The sequence below is a fragment of the Acomys minous genome, assembly GCF_964271855.1.
Source record: "Acomys minous genome assembly, chromosome: 8".
Lineage (NCBI taxonomy): Eukaryota > Metazoa > Chordata > Mammalia > Rodentia > Muridae > Acomys > Acomys minous.
This window is the reverse complement of record NC_140489.1, coordinates 16,961,519-16,975,915: the sequence shown is the minus strand read 5'-3', so window position 1 is coordinate 16,975,915 and position 14,397 is coordinate 16,961,519. Positions and strand designations below refer to the sequence as shown.

Here is a 14,397-nt window from a genome sequence, read left to right as displayed (position 1 = left end):
GTGAAATCAAGAGAAAAGTATGATAAGTAGAGGAAAACTTCGCAGCCTGGAGAGGTACAGGAACCTCGGTGATTAGGGGAGGAATGCGAGGCTCAGAGACAGGAGTGACTCGCCCACGAGACACAGCAGATTGACAAGTGGAGGCTCAGCTCTGTCACCTTCGGAGGCTGGGTACTCTTCACAGCCACCAGCTAGGAGTAGGATGGAGGCAGGCAGCTCGAGGTGAGGCAGCAGGTAGGGCGGGTCCCCGAAGGTGGAGGAAAAAGGGCGCAGGGGGCGGTCCTATGACGTAATTTCCTGGGTGTGTGCGTGTTCGCGTGTGTGTGCGTGTGTGTGTGTTCGCGCGCGCGCGTGCGCGCGCGTGTGTATAAAAGTGGGGTATAGCACTGCTGCTGCTGCCGCCACCACCACCACTACCGCCGCCGCCGCTACCGCAGTACTCTCGCTGGTGCAGAGCTCCGGTGGCCAGACCGCAGATCCACTCCCGCCATCCTCCTGCAGCAGTTCATCCATCTTTTCCGCACCGCCGGGCTCGCTATGCGCTCCGCCGCGGTCCTGGCGCTTCTGCTGTGCGCCGGTCAAGGTGAGCGGTTCCGGGCTCCGCAGCAGGGTCCGCTCTTCTGCACTACGTCCCGTATGGGGCCCAGGGCTCCAGCACCACGGACAGCATCCAGGCCTCCTGCTGGCTTATTGGCGCTAGACCTAACCCACTAAAGTAGCTTTCTGCCTCCCACCACACCTTAGAGGGACTGTAGAGCCTGACCCAACCCCTCGGGGCAGCCCACTCCCACCCCCGTCCATCATCCACCAGTGCCCGGGCTTCTCACCGACCAAGGTCACTGGAGGAGATAGGGGACTACCTCTGGCTCCCCAACCCCTCTTCTGTCCTTCCACCCTCCTGTCTGTCCTTGATCTCTGGCCTCACCCCAGCTCTTTCCCGCCACCTCTGGGCTTTCTCCTCTTGCCTGCCTCTGTTCCTACCCCAGTCCCGTTACATGGCTGGCCTTGTTTTCCTTGAACTTGATTTCAGCTCTGCACGCACCCTTCTCCCGTGGGGAAGGGTTGAGGCTCTACAGTGCAGCCTCTGAGGGCTCCCCCAACCCCCGCGGGGCAGCATGGATGGGAAGCAGAATCAGTGCTACTGCCAGTTTATTTGGGTTTGGGGTGGGGATCGTTTTGAGGGGAAGCACTGGGTGAGTGGGTCCCTTGAACCTCCAGAAGGGAAGGATTAGGCTTCCCTGGGTGCAGAGAAATAGCTCCAGTCAGCAATCTCAGACTGACTCTCTCTCTCTCTCTCTCTCTCTCTCTCTCTCTCTCTCTCTCTCTCTCTCTCTCTCTAGTCTTAGCCCTCCCTGTGAACAGCCCCATGACAAAAGGGGACACCAAGGTAAGAAGGAATGTTTTGGGGACCCCTGGGAGAGGGAGGATGCCCTATGGACGCCTCATGGCCAGTGCTTAGGCAGCTGCAGGAAGGAGTCTGGCACAGAGCCAAAAGCCAGCACTGCAGCGGCTGAACTGGGGACAGCTTGCACAAGAAGGCATCAAAGATCTCTTGCTTCCCCTGCTGTCCAGCCATGGTGACTTTCCAGGGGAACTCTGTCTCACCCGCTGGGTCCTAGGACCAGGGACGCTGTTTTGAGGCAGGGCCATAGCGTCTCCTGTCACAGGTGGACACAGACCTTCCTGCCTGGCTGTGGCCTTACCTTGCCATTCACCTCTTCCCCGACCCTCTCGGCCTGGGGTTTCCTCTGGCAGTAAGACAGATGCTATGCCAGATGCGTGGACTTCGTTGACATCAGAACCGGGGTGTTCCTCACCTGATCAGCAGAAAGTTCTGGTCTCCACGTTCTTCTGTGAGGGGCCACAGTTTGGAGTTAAAGAGAACTCAACATTTATTTGTTGAATTGTATTTTCTGTTTATATGTTGTTATCTGTGCCAGTGTTTAAGTTTTCACCACTAAGTCTAGCGATGCAACCTTGGACATTGCAACTTCTCTAGGGATAACTCCAACTATCTCAAAGGGATAAAGTGTCCCTTTGTCCCTATGAAGAAAGAGTAGGATTTATGGGTGAAGCCCTAGGGGACTTAGTAGGCCCTGGATACTGATTTTTCTAGAGCCTTTCCCTCCCCCAACCCTTTTTTTTTTCCAAGACAGAGTTTCTCTGTGTAGCCCAGGCTGTTCTAAAACTCATTATGTAGACCAGCCTGGCCTCCAACTCAGAGATCCACCTGCCTCTGCCTCCCTAGTGTTGGGTTTAAAGACGTACGTGCACAACACCCAGCCCCACCCCCACCAGCATTCTTAAGGCCTCTGCCCAGCTCCTGTCTCCTAGTGTCTGTTCTCAAGGCTACTGGTTGCCAGGTATTCGCTGTGCAAAGTCTGGTGTTGGGGAGCCAGGGTGCATGATTCTAGGAGCTGTTTGCTATATCCACTCCCAACACTTACTATGGCATCAGGGCTCAGGGGTACCAGCAGCTGGAGAAGACCTGTCTGTTCCCTCTGATGTTGTTATGACCACACACCCTGACAGCCTTTGTCAGCTTGCTACCCTGGAACCATGGATTGGATGTCTCAGCGTCCCATAGACACAGCCTCCCACACCCTCGCTCCCTGCCAGTGTTGCCTGACGCATGTCTGGCACCTTCTGCTCCTCCACCTAAGCTGCAGGCTGCCAAAGCTTCCCCCCCCCCACCCCCCACTGTTGAATAGAGTGTTTCCACTGGGTAGGCGTTCTTACCCCACCCCCACCCCCCACTTTACAGATGAGGAAAGACTCAGAGAGACTAAGTCACTTGCCTAAGATCACACAGCAAACACCTAAGATGATACCACACCACAGCGAGAGCACCATCTTCAAAACTCATCCACCTGCTGGGTGTTCCACCACCTGCTGCACCTCACTGGGCTGGATAACACATTTCAGGGATGTGTCTTGTTGGTCCAGAATTGAGCATCCAGGTGCAACTAGTCATTGTCTCACATCCGGCCAGGGGGATGATGCTTCCCACAGAACCCTCTAGAGCCACACAGTGTGGCCTCAGAATGGGAGGTGGTCCTGTTTCTGGCTAGTTCAAGCCCAGGTAGGCTTGCGTTCTTCACTGGGCAGCCTGGGGCAGCTGGTCTTTTGCAATCTGCTGGACCCCAGCCCTTTGCAAAAGGTCTTCTTAGGTCTCAGAGGCAGCACCGTCCCTGGAGTAACAGCCCTAAGAGTGAGGTGGTGTCTCACTCAGGCACCTACTCTCACCCATCTCTTAGCAGTGGTCCCTTTGGTATGTCTATGTGATTGGGCTGCCCCACAGTAAGCAGTGTGTGTGTGTGTGTGTGTGTGTGTGTGTGTGTGTGTGTGTGTGTTTTCTGTTTTCATGGCTCTATGGTTAAAGAAGCAGATATGGGCCCATGGCCTCTTTGCAGACAACACTGGTGCTCTTCGGCCCTTCTGAGGAAGTTGCCCTGGCACCTCGAGGGGCTGAGCTCCATGTTCCTACTAGCCACAGCATGCCTTGCCATCTCCAGGTGATGAAGTGTGTCGTGGAGGTCATCTCTGACTCGCTGTCCAAACCCAGCCCCATGCCTGTCAGTCCTGAGTGCCTGGAGACCCTCCAAGGAGGTAGGATCCAGAGGCCAGAGGATGGACTGGGAGGGTGGCACCCAGGATGTGGGTGGGTGGCTCATCACAGGATTAACCATCTCATCCAGCAGTCAGCACCCCAGTGCCCTCTGCTCTGCGCTGGAATCTGGGGAGCACACGTGAAGAGGTGAAACATCCTGGGACCCTGAAACTTGCAGACTCTTAGAGGAGACATATGGCAGCTAACTAGAAGCCTGGGTAGAATGAAGGGGGCTGGAACAGCCAACTGCAGACCGGGCATCCTGTGGACCAGGGTTCTGTGTGCTGTATTTCCAGTGTTTGGAGTCCCGCTGACACCATTAGCTATTTTCTGTATCCAGGATGAAGAAGAAGGTGTTAAGTGGGCCTGAGAGGGACCAGCTCTTTCCAAGCTAACAAGCCAGTTTGTCTAGCACATGATAGGGCTAGTGATGGGCAGGTAGAAAGTGAGGAAGGAGGCACAGGACAGGCAGCATGAACGTGGGAAGCCTTTACCACACTCACTGGAGCCTGAGGGCTGCAGGCTATTCCGTGGGGGCGGGGGGGGGGGGCGGCTGGGCACAGAGTCAGCCGGCGACCTTTCTGCTGCGGCAGGAAGGTGATTGACAGCTTGGAAACGGAGACTTTCCAATGTGTTCTACCAAGTTAGACGCAGGCTTGCCGCTGCCTCCCGGTGCTGAGTTTCCAGAATGAGTGCTTGAGCTCAGCTGAAAATGTCCACACCAGTGCCCTCCCCCCAGGGCTGTCCTCTGCCAGCCACCGGTAACTGCGCATGCTCTCTCTCTCTGCAGACGAGAGGATCCTCTCCATCCTGCGACACCAGAATCTGCTGAAGGAACTCCAAGACCTGGCTCTCCAAGGTATTTCAGCACTGCCCACAGTTCTGGGAAAAAGCCAGCAACAGAGCGTGAGAAAGCCCGGGTGGAGATCGGGCAGACTCTTTCAGGTGCTCAGTTCCAGAGCAGAAAGATGGGGTCCTCCATGCCTGGCTCCATTGTCTATACTTCTAAAGACATTAAAGCTCAGAGAGGCACAATGGTTTCCCCAAGGTCACACAGTGAGTAGACCTTGTCAAGAGCAGATATAGTTGTGCTGACATGCCTCGTCCTCCGGGAGGGCAGGCAGTCATCCAGGGAGGCCAGGAGGATTCTTCTCTGCAGACCCAGAAGTGAGCCCACATGGAGAGAAGGCTCTCCCTTCCATGTGACTTTTTGCTGTTCTGGGACAGCCTGGGCTACACAGAGAAACCTTGTTTAAAAAAAAAAAACCAACAGCAGCAGCAACAACAATAACAAACAAACAAACAAACAAAAAACAAAAAGTAAAGAAGGGAAAAAAGAACCCACAGACAGATACTTTTCAGGAGTGTGAGGCTGAGGGCTCACAGCACTCAGGGGGTGCTAGCTGGACAGCTGGCCAGGATGGAGTTAGGCTTTTGGCACATCACCACCTACCCCCCAGTTTCTTCCTGGCTTGAGGGAGGGTGAGCACAGGTGGAACTCCTGTGCTACAGACCTAAATCTGCCCTCACTGCTCCTGAGCAAAGTAGCCATGTCTGTGGGGTAGGTGCCTTATGCATGAAGTCTCTCACCTTTACCCAACCTAGGCCATCCTGAGGCTGTGTGTGAAAATGGAGAGAGGTCTGGGGAGAAAGCAAGCAAAAAATGAACCCTAGCAACCCTGCTTGCCCCTTTTCTCTCACTTGCTTGGCAAAAACCACCAATCTCCCATGTTTTATATTTTTATTTTTATTTATTTATTTGGTTTTTTCGAGACAGGGTTTCTCTGTGATTCACTCTGTAGGCCAGGCTGGCCTTGAGCTCACAGAGATCTGCCTGCCTCTGCCTCCCAAGTACTGGGATTAAAGGCGTGCGCCACCACGCCCGGCTATATTTTTATTTTTTGAGACAAGGTCCCTCGTGCAACCCAGGCCGGCTTGAAACTTACTGTGTAACCAAGGGTGTCCTTGGACTTCAGATCCCCTAACCCGCCCCAGCTCCAGAGTGCTGGCAGGTGTGGGCTACCACACTGTTTTTATGTGGTGCTGTGAGTGGACCCCAGGGCTTCCTGCATGCCAGGTGAGCACTCCACCACCTGAACCCCAGCCCCACAGTCCACGGCATATCTATCCATGGTCTATCCAGCAGAGAGGGGATGTGGGTGGTGCTGGGGTTGTTATAATCAGTTTTATCCTTGCTTTGTGTTTGTTTTGAAACGTGTTCACATCCCGGAGCCCACACTGTCTTTGAGGTTGCAGTCCTGCCTCAGTCTTTTGCATGCTGGGATTACAGGCCTGTGCCACCACACCCACCACGCCAGGGTCTACCCCTTTGGTGTGGCCCATTCCCTCAGGAAGCAGCCAGGGGTGAGGCAGGGCCTGAGCTTGGATGTTCCGGTCTCCAGGATAGGTGCTTTTTAAACCAGACATTAGATATTTTAATGATAAATTTAAAATTAAATATTGGATGGATAGTCCACTTAAATAATTATTTCAACAGAGACTACTAGAGAGGACTGTGTCTATGCCTGTATCCTCACACTTTTGTCTCTGATAATACACAGCATCCAGGGCACACGAGTTATTTTCCGTTGTGAGGGCCCTGGGTGTGTCTTCAGCCATCCTCCCCTTCACTCCATTCCCGCCTGGGTTCTCTATAACATCCTTGCACAGGGACATCTGCCTTAACATCTGCCAGAGTCTGTTTATTGTGTTTGTTTGTTTTTGTTTTTCGAGACAGGGTTTCTCTGTGTAGCCTTGGTTGGTAGTCCTGGACTCACTTTGTAGACCAGGCTGGCCTCGAACTCACAGCCATCCACCAGCCTCTGCCTCCCAAGTTCTGGGATTATACGTGTGCGCCTCCACGCCTGGCCCAGAGTCTGTCTATAAGTGAGCACCTGAACCTTGTGGAGCCTGTGTTGCCCAAGGTCACAGGGCCAGGGGAGGCCTGGAGCCCACTGTAGCTGGGCTGGCCATTCTTCCTAGCTACAGTGAACCCACAGCTGCAGAGCTGCGTCCTGATGCAGACACAGGATCCCCAGGGTGGCAGCGGCATGGGAGGCAGCAGCCTCCACAGTCCAGGGCTGCTGTAGGGTCCTGGGTTGTGAGAATTCCTCACGGCTCCTGCTGCCTCGGGGAGCCATCTGTTCCGTTTGGGCCTTTATTGCTCTCTAAGGCACAAGAAGAACTTATATCTCCCACTGGGGACACTGCTTCAGAGGGATGGTGTGGTCCAATAGGCTCCAGCTGAGGAGAGCCTGTACCCTCGAGGGAGGCCTTTACTGTCATAGACAGACATGTCAGGGCTCGGCCACGTGGGATCTTCCTTTGTCCCCTCCCCCCAGGTGCCAAGGAGCGGGCCCAGCAGCAGCAGCCGAAGCAGCAGCAACACAGCAGCTTCGAGGATGAGCTCTCGGAAGTGTTTGAGAACCAGAGACCAGAGGCCAAGCATGGAGGTCAGTGTGGCCCTGCCAGGAGGGGACAGGGCTGCGAGGAGAACAGTGGTCCCCAGGGGCCGCTGCTTCTTCAGAGCAGGAAGGCAGCTACCATTCCCTTCCCTTTACACCGGGAAACTGAGGCCAAGGAGATTAAATCCCTTGGGAATTTGAATCTGGCTCTGTCTTATGCAAAGCCCTTGGCTTGTCCCCACACCAGCCCCTTGCTCTAGAGGCAGCAGTGGCTCTGGGCAAACGTCACAGCCCCTGCCACACAGCTCCTGTCTCCCACCCCTGTCCTTCTTAGTTGAACATACTGAAGGAGGGTTCAGAGGAGTGAGTTCCAAATACAAAACAACCTCAATTATTGGCCCTGTAGCTAAAGAGGTCAGCAACGCCACCCAGCTTCCCACCCTGGAAGTACAGAAAAAGAAAAAAAAATGCAAGCTGGGATTTTTATGTCTAAGTGGACAGAAAGGCCAGTTCTCAGCGGTCCATCCATGGCTGCCCTCTGAGTCAAATAGGGACACATATAGGTGTAGCAGGGACCTCCACATTGACTGAACTTGTCACCCTGGTGGCTGCTGGTCACACTGCACAGACTCCTACATACCTCTAGATCACTGTGGTGCCATGAGAAGATAACAGTTTAATGTAGTGTGTGTGTGTGTGTGTGTGTGTGTGTGTGTGTGTGTGTGTGTGTGTGTGTGTGTGTGTGTGTACACAACTGGGGGCTTTAATGCAAAGAGACCCTGCATTTGGCATTTGGAGGCATGAAGGTAACCGTCCAGAGTCTGAGTAATGACAGGTACTGCCTTTCTGTCATCATTCTGAGTTCCTGTGGGCTGGGTACTCGGAAGCCCTAGTGACAAGCAGTCAGCAGCATGTGCCTGGTGGTGCTTTATTTAGCTGTCTTTGGCCTGGGCGGTGGTGGTGCACGCTTTTAATCCCAGCACTCGGGAGGCAGAGGCAGGTGGATCTCTGTGAGTTCGAGGCCAGCCTGGTCTACAAAGTGAGTCCAGGACAGCCAAGGCTACACAGAGAAACCCTGTCTCAAAAAACTAACTAACTAACTAACTAAATAAATAAATAAATAAATAAAAAGGCTGTCTTCGGGTTGGAGAGATGGCTAAGAGCGCTTGGCTGTTCTTCCAGAGGTCCTGAGTTCAATTCCCAGCAACCACATGGTGGCTCACAACCATCTATAGTGTGATCTGATGATCCTTCTTCTGGCCTGCAGGTGTACATGCAGGTAGAGCATTCATCATAAAATCAATAAATAAATAAGCTAAAACAAGAGCCAGAAGTGATGGCTCACACCTTTAAAAAAAAAGGCCATCTTCAAGAAAGCATCTTTTAGTACAGCCTTGTGAGTACTAACCACACAAGAACGCCAAGACAGAAGCTGTACGTGGACCTGCAGGGATTGCCTCGCACACAAAAGGGTGAAGTGATTTACCTCAGACCACACGGCAGCCCAGCTGCCATCCTGGTCTACAGTTTAGGGCTTTATCTTTTCGGGTCATTTTTAGTTATGTTAATCTTTACTGGGGCTCCATTTTTGCTTTCAAAATCGCACTGGCTTTGAGAAGCAGAATTAAAGAAGCCCGATTCTATTGTTCTCAGCCCAAATTCCCGTAAGAAAGGATGACCCCAATCCTTCTCCTGAGGTGGACTTTCTGGAAGCCAAGACATCTGATGGCAGACGTGAACTTGGCTTCAGGACTCCCCAAGGGCAGCTGTGTTCTCAGTTGACTCTGTTCTTTTGTGTTCGTAGATGTGGCGGCAGAAGCCCCCTCCAGGGACACCGTGGAGAAGAGAGAGGATTCTGAGGAGGTGCAGCCCGAAGGCTCTGAGGGAACCACTGAGGGGCCCGGGCCTCAGGGTTTTCCAGAGCAGGAGTCTTCTGTGATGGGGAACAGTCAGTCCCTTGAGAAGGACACAGTCACCAATACCCAGCCACCAGCCACCCTCCCCAGCCAGGAGCACGTGGACCCACAGGCCATGGGGGACGGCGAGAAAGGTCCCAATGCCCAGCAGCCAGCCAGAAAAGCCAAGCAGGAGGAGGAAGCGGAAAAGGAGGCTAGAGAGAAGGCTGAGCCTGAAGGCATCACCACTGCAGCCCCCAGGCCCCATTTCCAAACCAGCTACAAGGAGATCCAGAAAGATGACGGTATGTATGGTGACAGGGATCTCAACTGATGTGTCTGGGAGACGGGTGGTAAGGGACCTGATGCCACCTCCATCACAACCCTGAGAGCTGGGTAGCATCTCCACCATCCAGGGGAGCAACAGGCTCAGTGCAGTTCTATAATTCGCCTAAGGCTACACAGCTAAATGGGGCTAAAAGCTGTGGTTCCAAGTCCAGTTTGTTTGACTCCTAAACCAAACACCAATCTCTCTTCTACACCTGGGAGACAAGAGGGGGCTCGGGGGGGGGGGGGGCTCGGGGGGAGGTGCTCACAGAGTGGTGAGCTTCAGTGAGGAATTCTGCTAACTTCGAGCTAAGGGGGGAGGGGGGTCTCGCAAAGCATGTCATGACGAATACTCTGGTCTCTGGGTGGGGGAGGGGCTGGCTGGACTGGGAATGGTGAGCTTGGCCTTAGAGGTGGCTACACAGAGGACCTTTGGGAGTGGCCGGAGCGCAGGGCCAGGGAGCAGAAATGGCCGCCCTTCCTCACTTCCTGCTTCTGCCACCACCTGCTCCAGGTCAGTCGGAGTCTCAGGCTGTCGATGGAGGTGGAAAGACTGGGGTCTCATCTAAAGCGAAGGGGGAGCTGGAGCACTCTCAGCAGGGGGAAGATGGAGATGCTTCGATGGCAGAGGACCCCCAAGGTCTCTTCCCAGGCGGGAAGAGCCAGGAGCTGGAACATAAGCAGGAGGGGGAGGAGGAGGAGGAGGAAGAGGAGCATCTGTCCAGAGACTGGGAGGACAAGCGATGGAGCAGGATGGACCAGCTGGCCAAGGAGCTGACAGCGGAGAAGCGGCTGGAGGCGGAGGATGACCCTGACCGCTCCATGAAGCTCTCTTTCCGGGCCCGGGCCTATGGCTTCAGAGACCCCGGGCCTCAGCTACGCCGGGGCTGGAGGCCATCTTCCAGAGAAGACAGTGTGGAGGCCCGAGGCGACTTTGAGGAAAAGAAGGAGGAGGAAGGCAGCGCCAACCGTAGAGCAGAGGTTGGTATAGCCAAAGGCAGCCCCGCCCAGCAAGCCACTCTCCCAATGAGGTGATGTGGTTCCCTTAGCTGGGGCCTGGAGGAGTGCTCAGTTGGGCTTGGGATGGGGGGGCGGGGGGGGAGAAGGGCAGGGGGGCAACTGGCTTATGGCAGGGGCCCAACAGAGCTACCGGGCCGGGTGGACAGGGCATGCCTGGGGCTTGAGGCCTCAGACCTGCCTGATGGACATGAAGTGAGAACATTGCCTCTGTTGGCCTGTGAGCAAGACATGGGAGCGATGGGGTCAGGCATGGTGCTTTGGATGGAGAGCTTGGCAGAACTGGCCTGGGGCCTCTCAGGATACCTGTGGCCCTGGGGACTGAGAAAGGATACTAAGGGACCATTGGTGACCTAGGAAGCCAGTCCAGTTGGTGGCCATGTCCTCCAGGTCCCCAGGCAACCCAAGTGTACCTCTTCCTGGGTTCAAACTTACACATAGCCCACAGTGGCATAGCAAGGGCAGGGCTAGCTGGACCTTGGCGAGAAGATAGGGTAGCACAGAGGTGCCAGCCGGCTTGGGTTCCACCTTCTCCTGGCTGTGTGACTCTGGGCAGGTCACTGCCCCTCTCTGCATTTCACTAGTTTGCCCGTTTGTGAAGTGGGAGCACGGAGTCTCTCTAATTCACCTCACTATCACCATCAGAACACGACCTTCAAAACCCCAGTGTGCACAGGGCCACTTGGGCAGCTGCGAGGGTGATACGGGGACACAGGAATGTGACCTCACAGGAGGTGCAAAATAGGCTTCTCAGCAGGCAGGAGGCTCCCTGAGCTTGAGGAGGCCTTGGTGGGACCTGGCTAAGCCAGTGCTCTGGAGAGAGTTGGGGGTCTATGGGGACCTTGATCTATCCACCACGCTGATCTCAAGGCTCTTTTCCACTCACCCGGAAGAGGTAACACCTTCTTTAGGCCCTGCCCCTATCTTCTGACCTGGAGTAAGGTCCTGCTGAGCTCTGAGAGCAATAAGCTCCTCTTAGGGTAGACACTGGCAGGGAGCATCTGTTCATGGAAGTGGGGGAAGTGAGCTAAACTGCAGCGTGCTCCCTGCCCCCAGAACAAGATGGACAGCCTCAAGAACCCCCTTACCCACCCATAAAAGCTTCTTTCTTACAGACAAGGGGAACCTGCAGTGAAGAAGTGGGGACCCTGGGTGTTAGGGACAGGGAGAAGTACAGGAGAGTCTTGTTAGAAACTTCAGCAACACAGCAGCTCATATCCCAGGGCCTGCTCTAAGATCAAGGGGTCTAGAACCCCAAAGTCCAAGGCAGCTCCTGTCAATGTCCTATGGATGGTGTCTTGGCAGGAAAGTAAGCTTGAGACTTTGGGGTTCAGAGGAGGTTCTCCTGCATCCCTGTCTGCCCTGACCAGTGTGTGGGATCCTCTAGGGCCAGGACCAGAGGTCAGAGCCCAGCCCTGGGCAGGTCTGTGGTGATGCTGCTCTGACCATTGGCCCAGCAGGTACAGACAGATGCTGCAGGAGACAGCTCAAGCCAGACTGGCTGCACCCTGGGGGCCAGCACTGATATTCAGGCCAAGGAAGGGTCCTAAAAGGAACCAGATACTCTGAAGGAACAGGCTCCTCCTGGTCCAGAGTCCCATGGCACAAAATGGGGACTGGATAATAGGCGTGAGGGCCTTGGGTATAATAGTCCCCAGAGCATCCCAGCATTCCTGGGTGGCATCATTTTTGAGTCTCCTGGGGCTCAGAGGCAAAGCCAGTTGTCAGAGGCTAGCAGCTAACAAACAGCAGGGCCAGTCTTGTTGACTGTCCCCCGGACGCCTCTAAAACGGGCCAGCCTCAAGTGACTCTGTCTGTTTCCTTCCTAGGACCAGGAGCTAGAGAGCCTGTCAGCCATCGAAGCAGAGCTGGAGAAAGTGGCTCACCAGCTGCAGGCATTGCGGCGGGGGTGAGACACTGGCTGGTGGGGGCCAGCCATGGCTTCAAGGCACCCTGTGACCCACGGCCTGAACGCTGTTCCTTGTAGGGTTGCTTCCAGCTGCCGGAGCCCAGGTTGCCCCTTGTCCCTCGCACCCTCTTGTTCTCAGCCCCCCCACCCCGGACACTTCTGCAGGACAGCCCTGACTGTCAACACAGATTCCTTCTTGGAACACAGGCAGCTTTCTAGAAGTTTCTCTCCCACTTTCTTATCCATGGGGCACATCTGCAATAACTTCTGACCTTTGGGCGAAAGCCAAGAACTCCTGACCATAAGATAAAATTTATTGAAGGAAGAATAAACCTGCTTTGGGCTCTTTCCCTTGCTTTCATTTTTTTCCCCCTTTCCCTTTCCATCTGAATTGGGTAGGACTGGGGCCAAGGGACAGGGTAGTTTCCACCCTGGGCTGGGTGTGTGTTTTGGGGGACTCCTTTGCATCATTGAACCTCAATTTCGTCTGTGGATGGAAGTGCTGAACTGCCCAGAATGGGGTGTGGGGATGAACCCCAGCACTTCTTGCTTGTTTGTCTCCCAGCCATGCCCAAGCTAGGCACAGTTGCTGCTGAGACGTTCCCCTAGTTACCTTGGTGCTGGGTGGAGATTGGCAGGCCTCATCATGCCTTCCACAGGCCCTAGGCACCAGGTCAATGCTGGAATCCTCCATGCAAGTTCACGGTGCCCATGACCACAGGCTTGTGACATATGTGCATGGGACCATAGGGTGTCTGAAGCATGGAGTTTACTAGAAAATAACAGGTCTTAGATCAAATTTTGAGAAGAGGGAAATTAAAATCACAGGTAGAGCTCACATATCATTTTTTTGTTTTGTTTTTCAAGGTTTTAAAATTTTTTTTTATTATGTATATAATGCTGTCTGCATATACACTTGCATGCCGGAAAAAGGGCATCATATCACACTATAGATGGTTGTGAGCCATCATGTGGTTGCTGGGAATTGAACTCAGGACCTCTGGAAGGGCAGTCAGTGCTTTTAACCTCTAAGCCAACTTTCCAGCCCCCCAAGGGGTTTCTTATATAGCCTTGGCTGTCTTGGAACTAGCTCTGTAGACCAGGCTGGCCTAGAACTCAAGAGATCCACCTGTCTCTGCCTCCTAAGTGCTGGGATTAAAGTCATGTGCCACCTTGGTCCACCTGACAACACCAAACTTTCTTTTTAAGAAGGTTTTTGTTGTTGTTTTGTGTTTTTTTTTTTTTTTAGTTTAATCATTTTATTTTGTGTGTGTGTTTTGCCTGCATGCATGTCTGTGCACCAGGTGCTGCCTGGTGCCTCTGGAGCCTCTGGAACTTGAGCTACAGATGGTTGTGAACCACGATGTGGGTGCTGGGACTCCGAGCCTAGGTCCTCTGCTAGAGCACTAAGTGCCCTTAACCACTGAGTCATCTTCTCCAGCCCCTGTTAAGCACGGGGATATTATAGGTTATGCATCCATGGCTGGATGGGTGCTGGGCCACAGGTGCTGGCTCCCAGAGCCAATTGTTCAGTCCCTCAGCAAACATTTCTATGTGGCCGAGCGTGCCTGCACACATAACTCAGGATGAGCCCTGTCTTTGCAAACCCGTTGCCTCACAGGGGTAAGTTGGATCCTTCTGTAGCCGAAGCAGCCCCTGGTGTGTTAGGCTTGTGCGTGGCTCTGCTGGGTTCAGCTTCAGGCAGGAACTTTACCTTGCTACGTTCTCCACTTGTGCACCTCAACTAAAAGTCATCTGGCAAGGGACTTCCAGGTGGTGATGAGTCTAGCCTTGGCCTTACCCTTAGGGGTCTGCCTGCGTGAGGCTCTCCTGCTAGGAAAAGCAAGAGAATGCGCACTGTGACCGAGGGACAGCGGTTTTGCTGCTACCCTAGGCAGAGCCAACTCCAGAGTTCCAGCTGATATGAGAGCTGGGTCCCAATGGTCCAAGCTCCGCCTTCCATGTGCCTCAGACCACCTATTCGGTACCTTTCTGACCTTCCCAGAGCCTTAGAGTTTACCAATATGAAATACCTAACCTCTCGACTGAATCATGGTTAAGACTTGACAGTGCCAGGCAGCACAGACCAAAAACTGCAGCAGTGGAAGACATAGGATAGTGGTAGGGGTGGGATGTCTTAGCCTGGACTTCTCAAGTGAGGCCTGACTTCCTGCTGCTTCCTCGCACATACCTGAGGAGAAACACCCTGTTCGAGGTCACATGGTTTTCTTCAGG

At 54.0% G+C, this 14,397-nt stretch overlaps 1 protein-coding gene across 1 annotated transcript; it reads left to right on the top strand.

Annotated features, from left to right (window-relative positions):
* The first annotated feature begins 318 nt into the window (after window positions 1-318).
* Window positions 319-12,511, top strand: CHGA (chromogranin A). Its single transcript, XM_084792474.1, has 8 exons — window positions 319-583; window positions 1,341-1,387; window positions 3,516-3,609; window positions 4,401-4,469; window positions 6,952-7,062; window positions 8,819-9,214; window positions 9,751-10,217; window positions 12,083-12,511. The coding sequence occupies exons 1-8, from the start codon at window positions 538-540 to the stop codon at window positions 12,164-12,166; spliced, it is 1,314 nt and encodes a 437-aa protein (XP_084648600.1). The 5' UTR covers window positions 319-537; the 3' UTR covers window positions 12,167-12,511.
* Window positions 12,512-14,397: the final 1,886 nt, after the last annotated feature.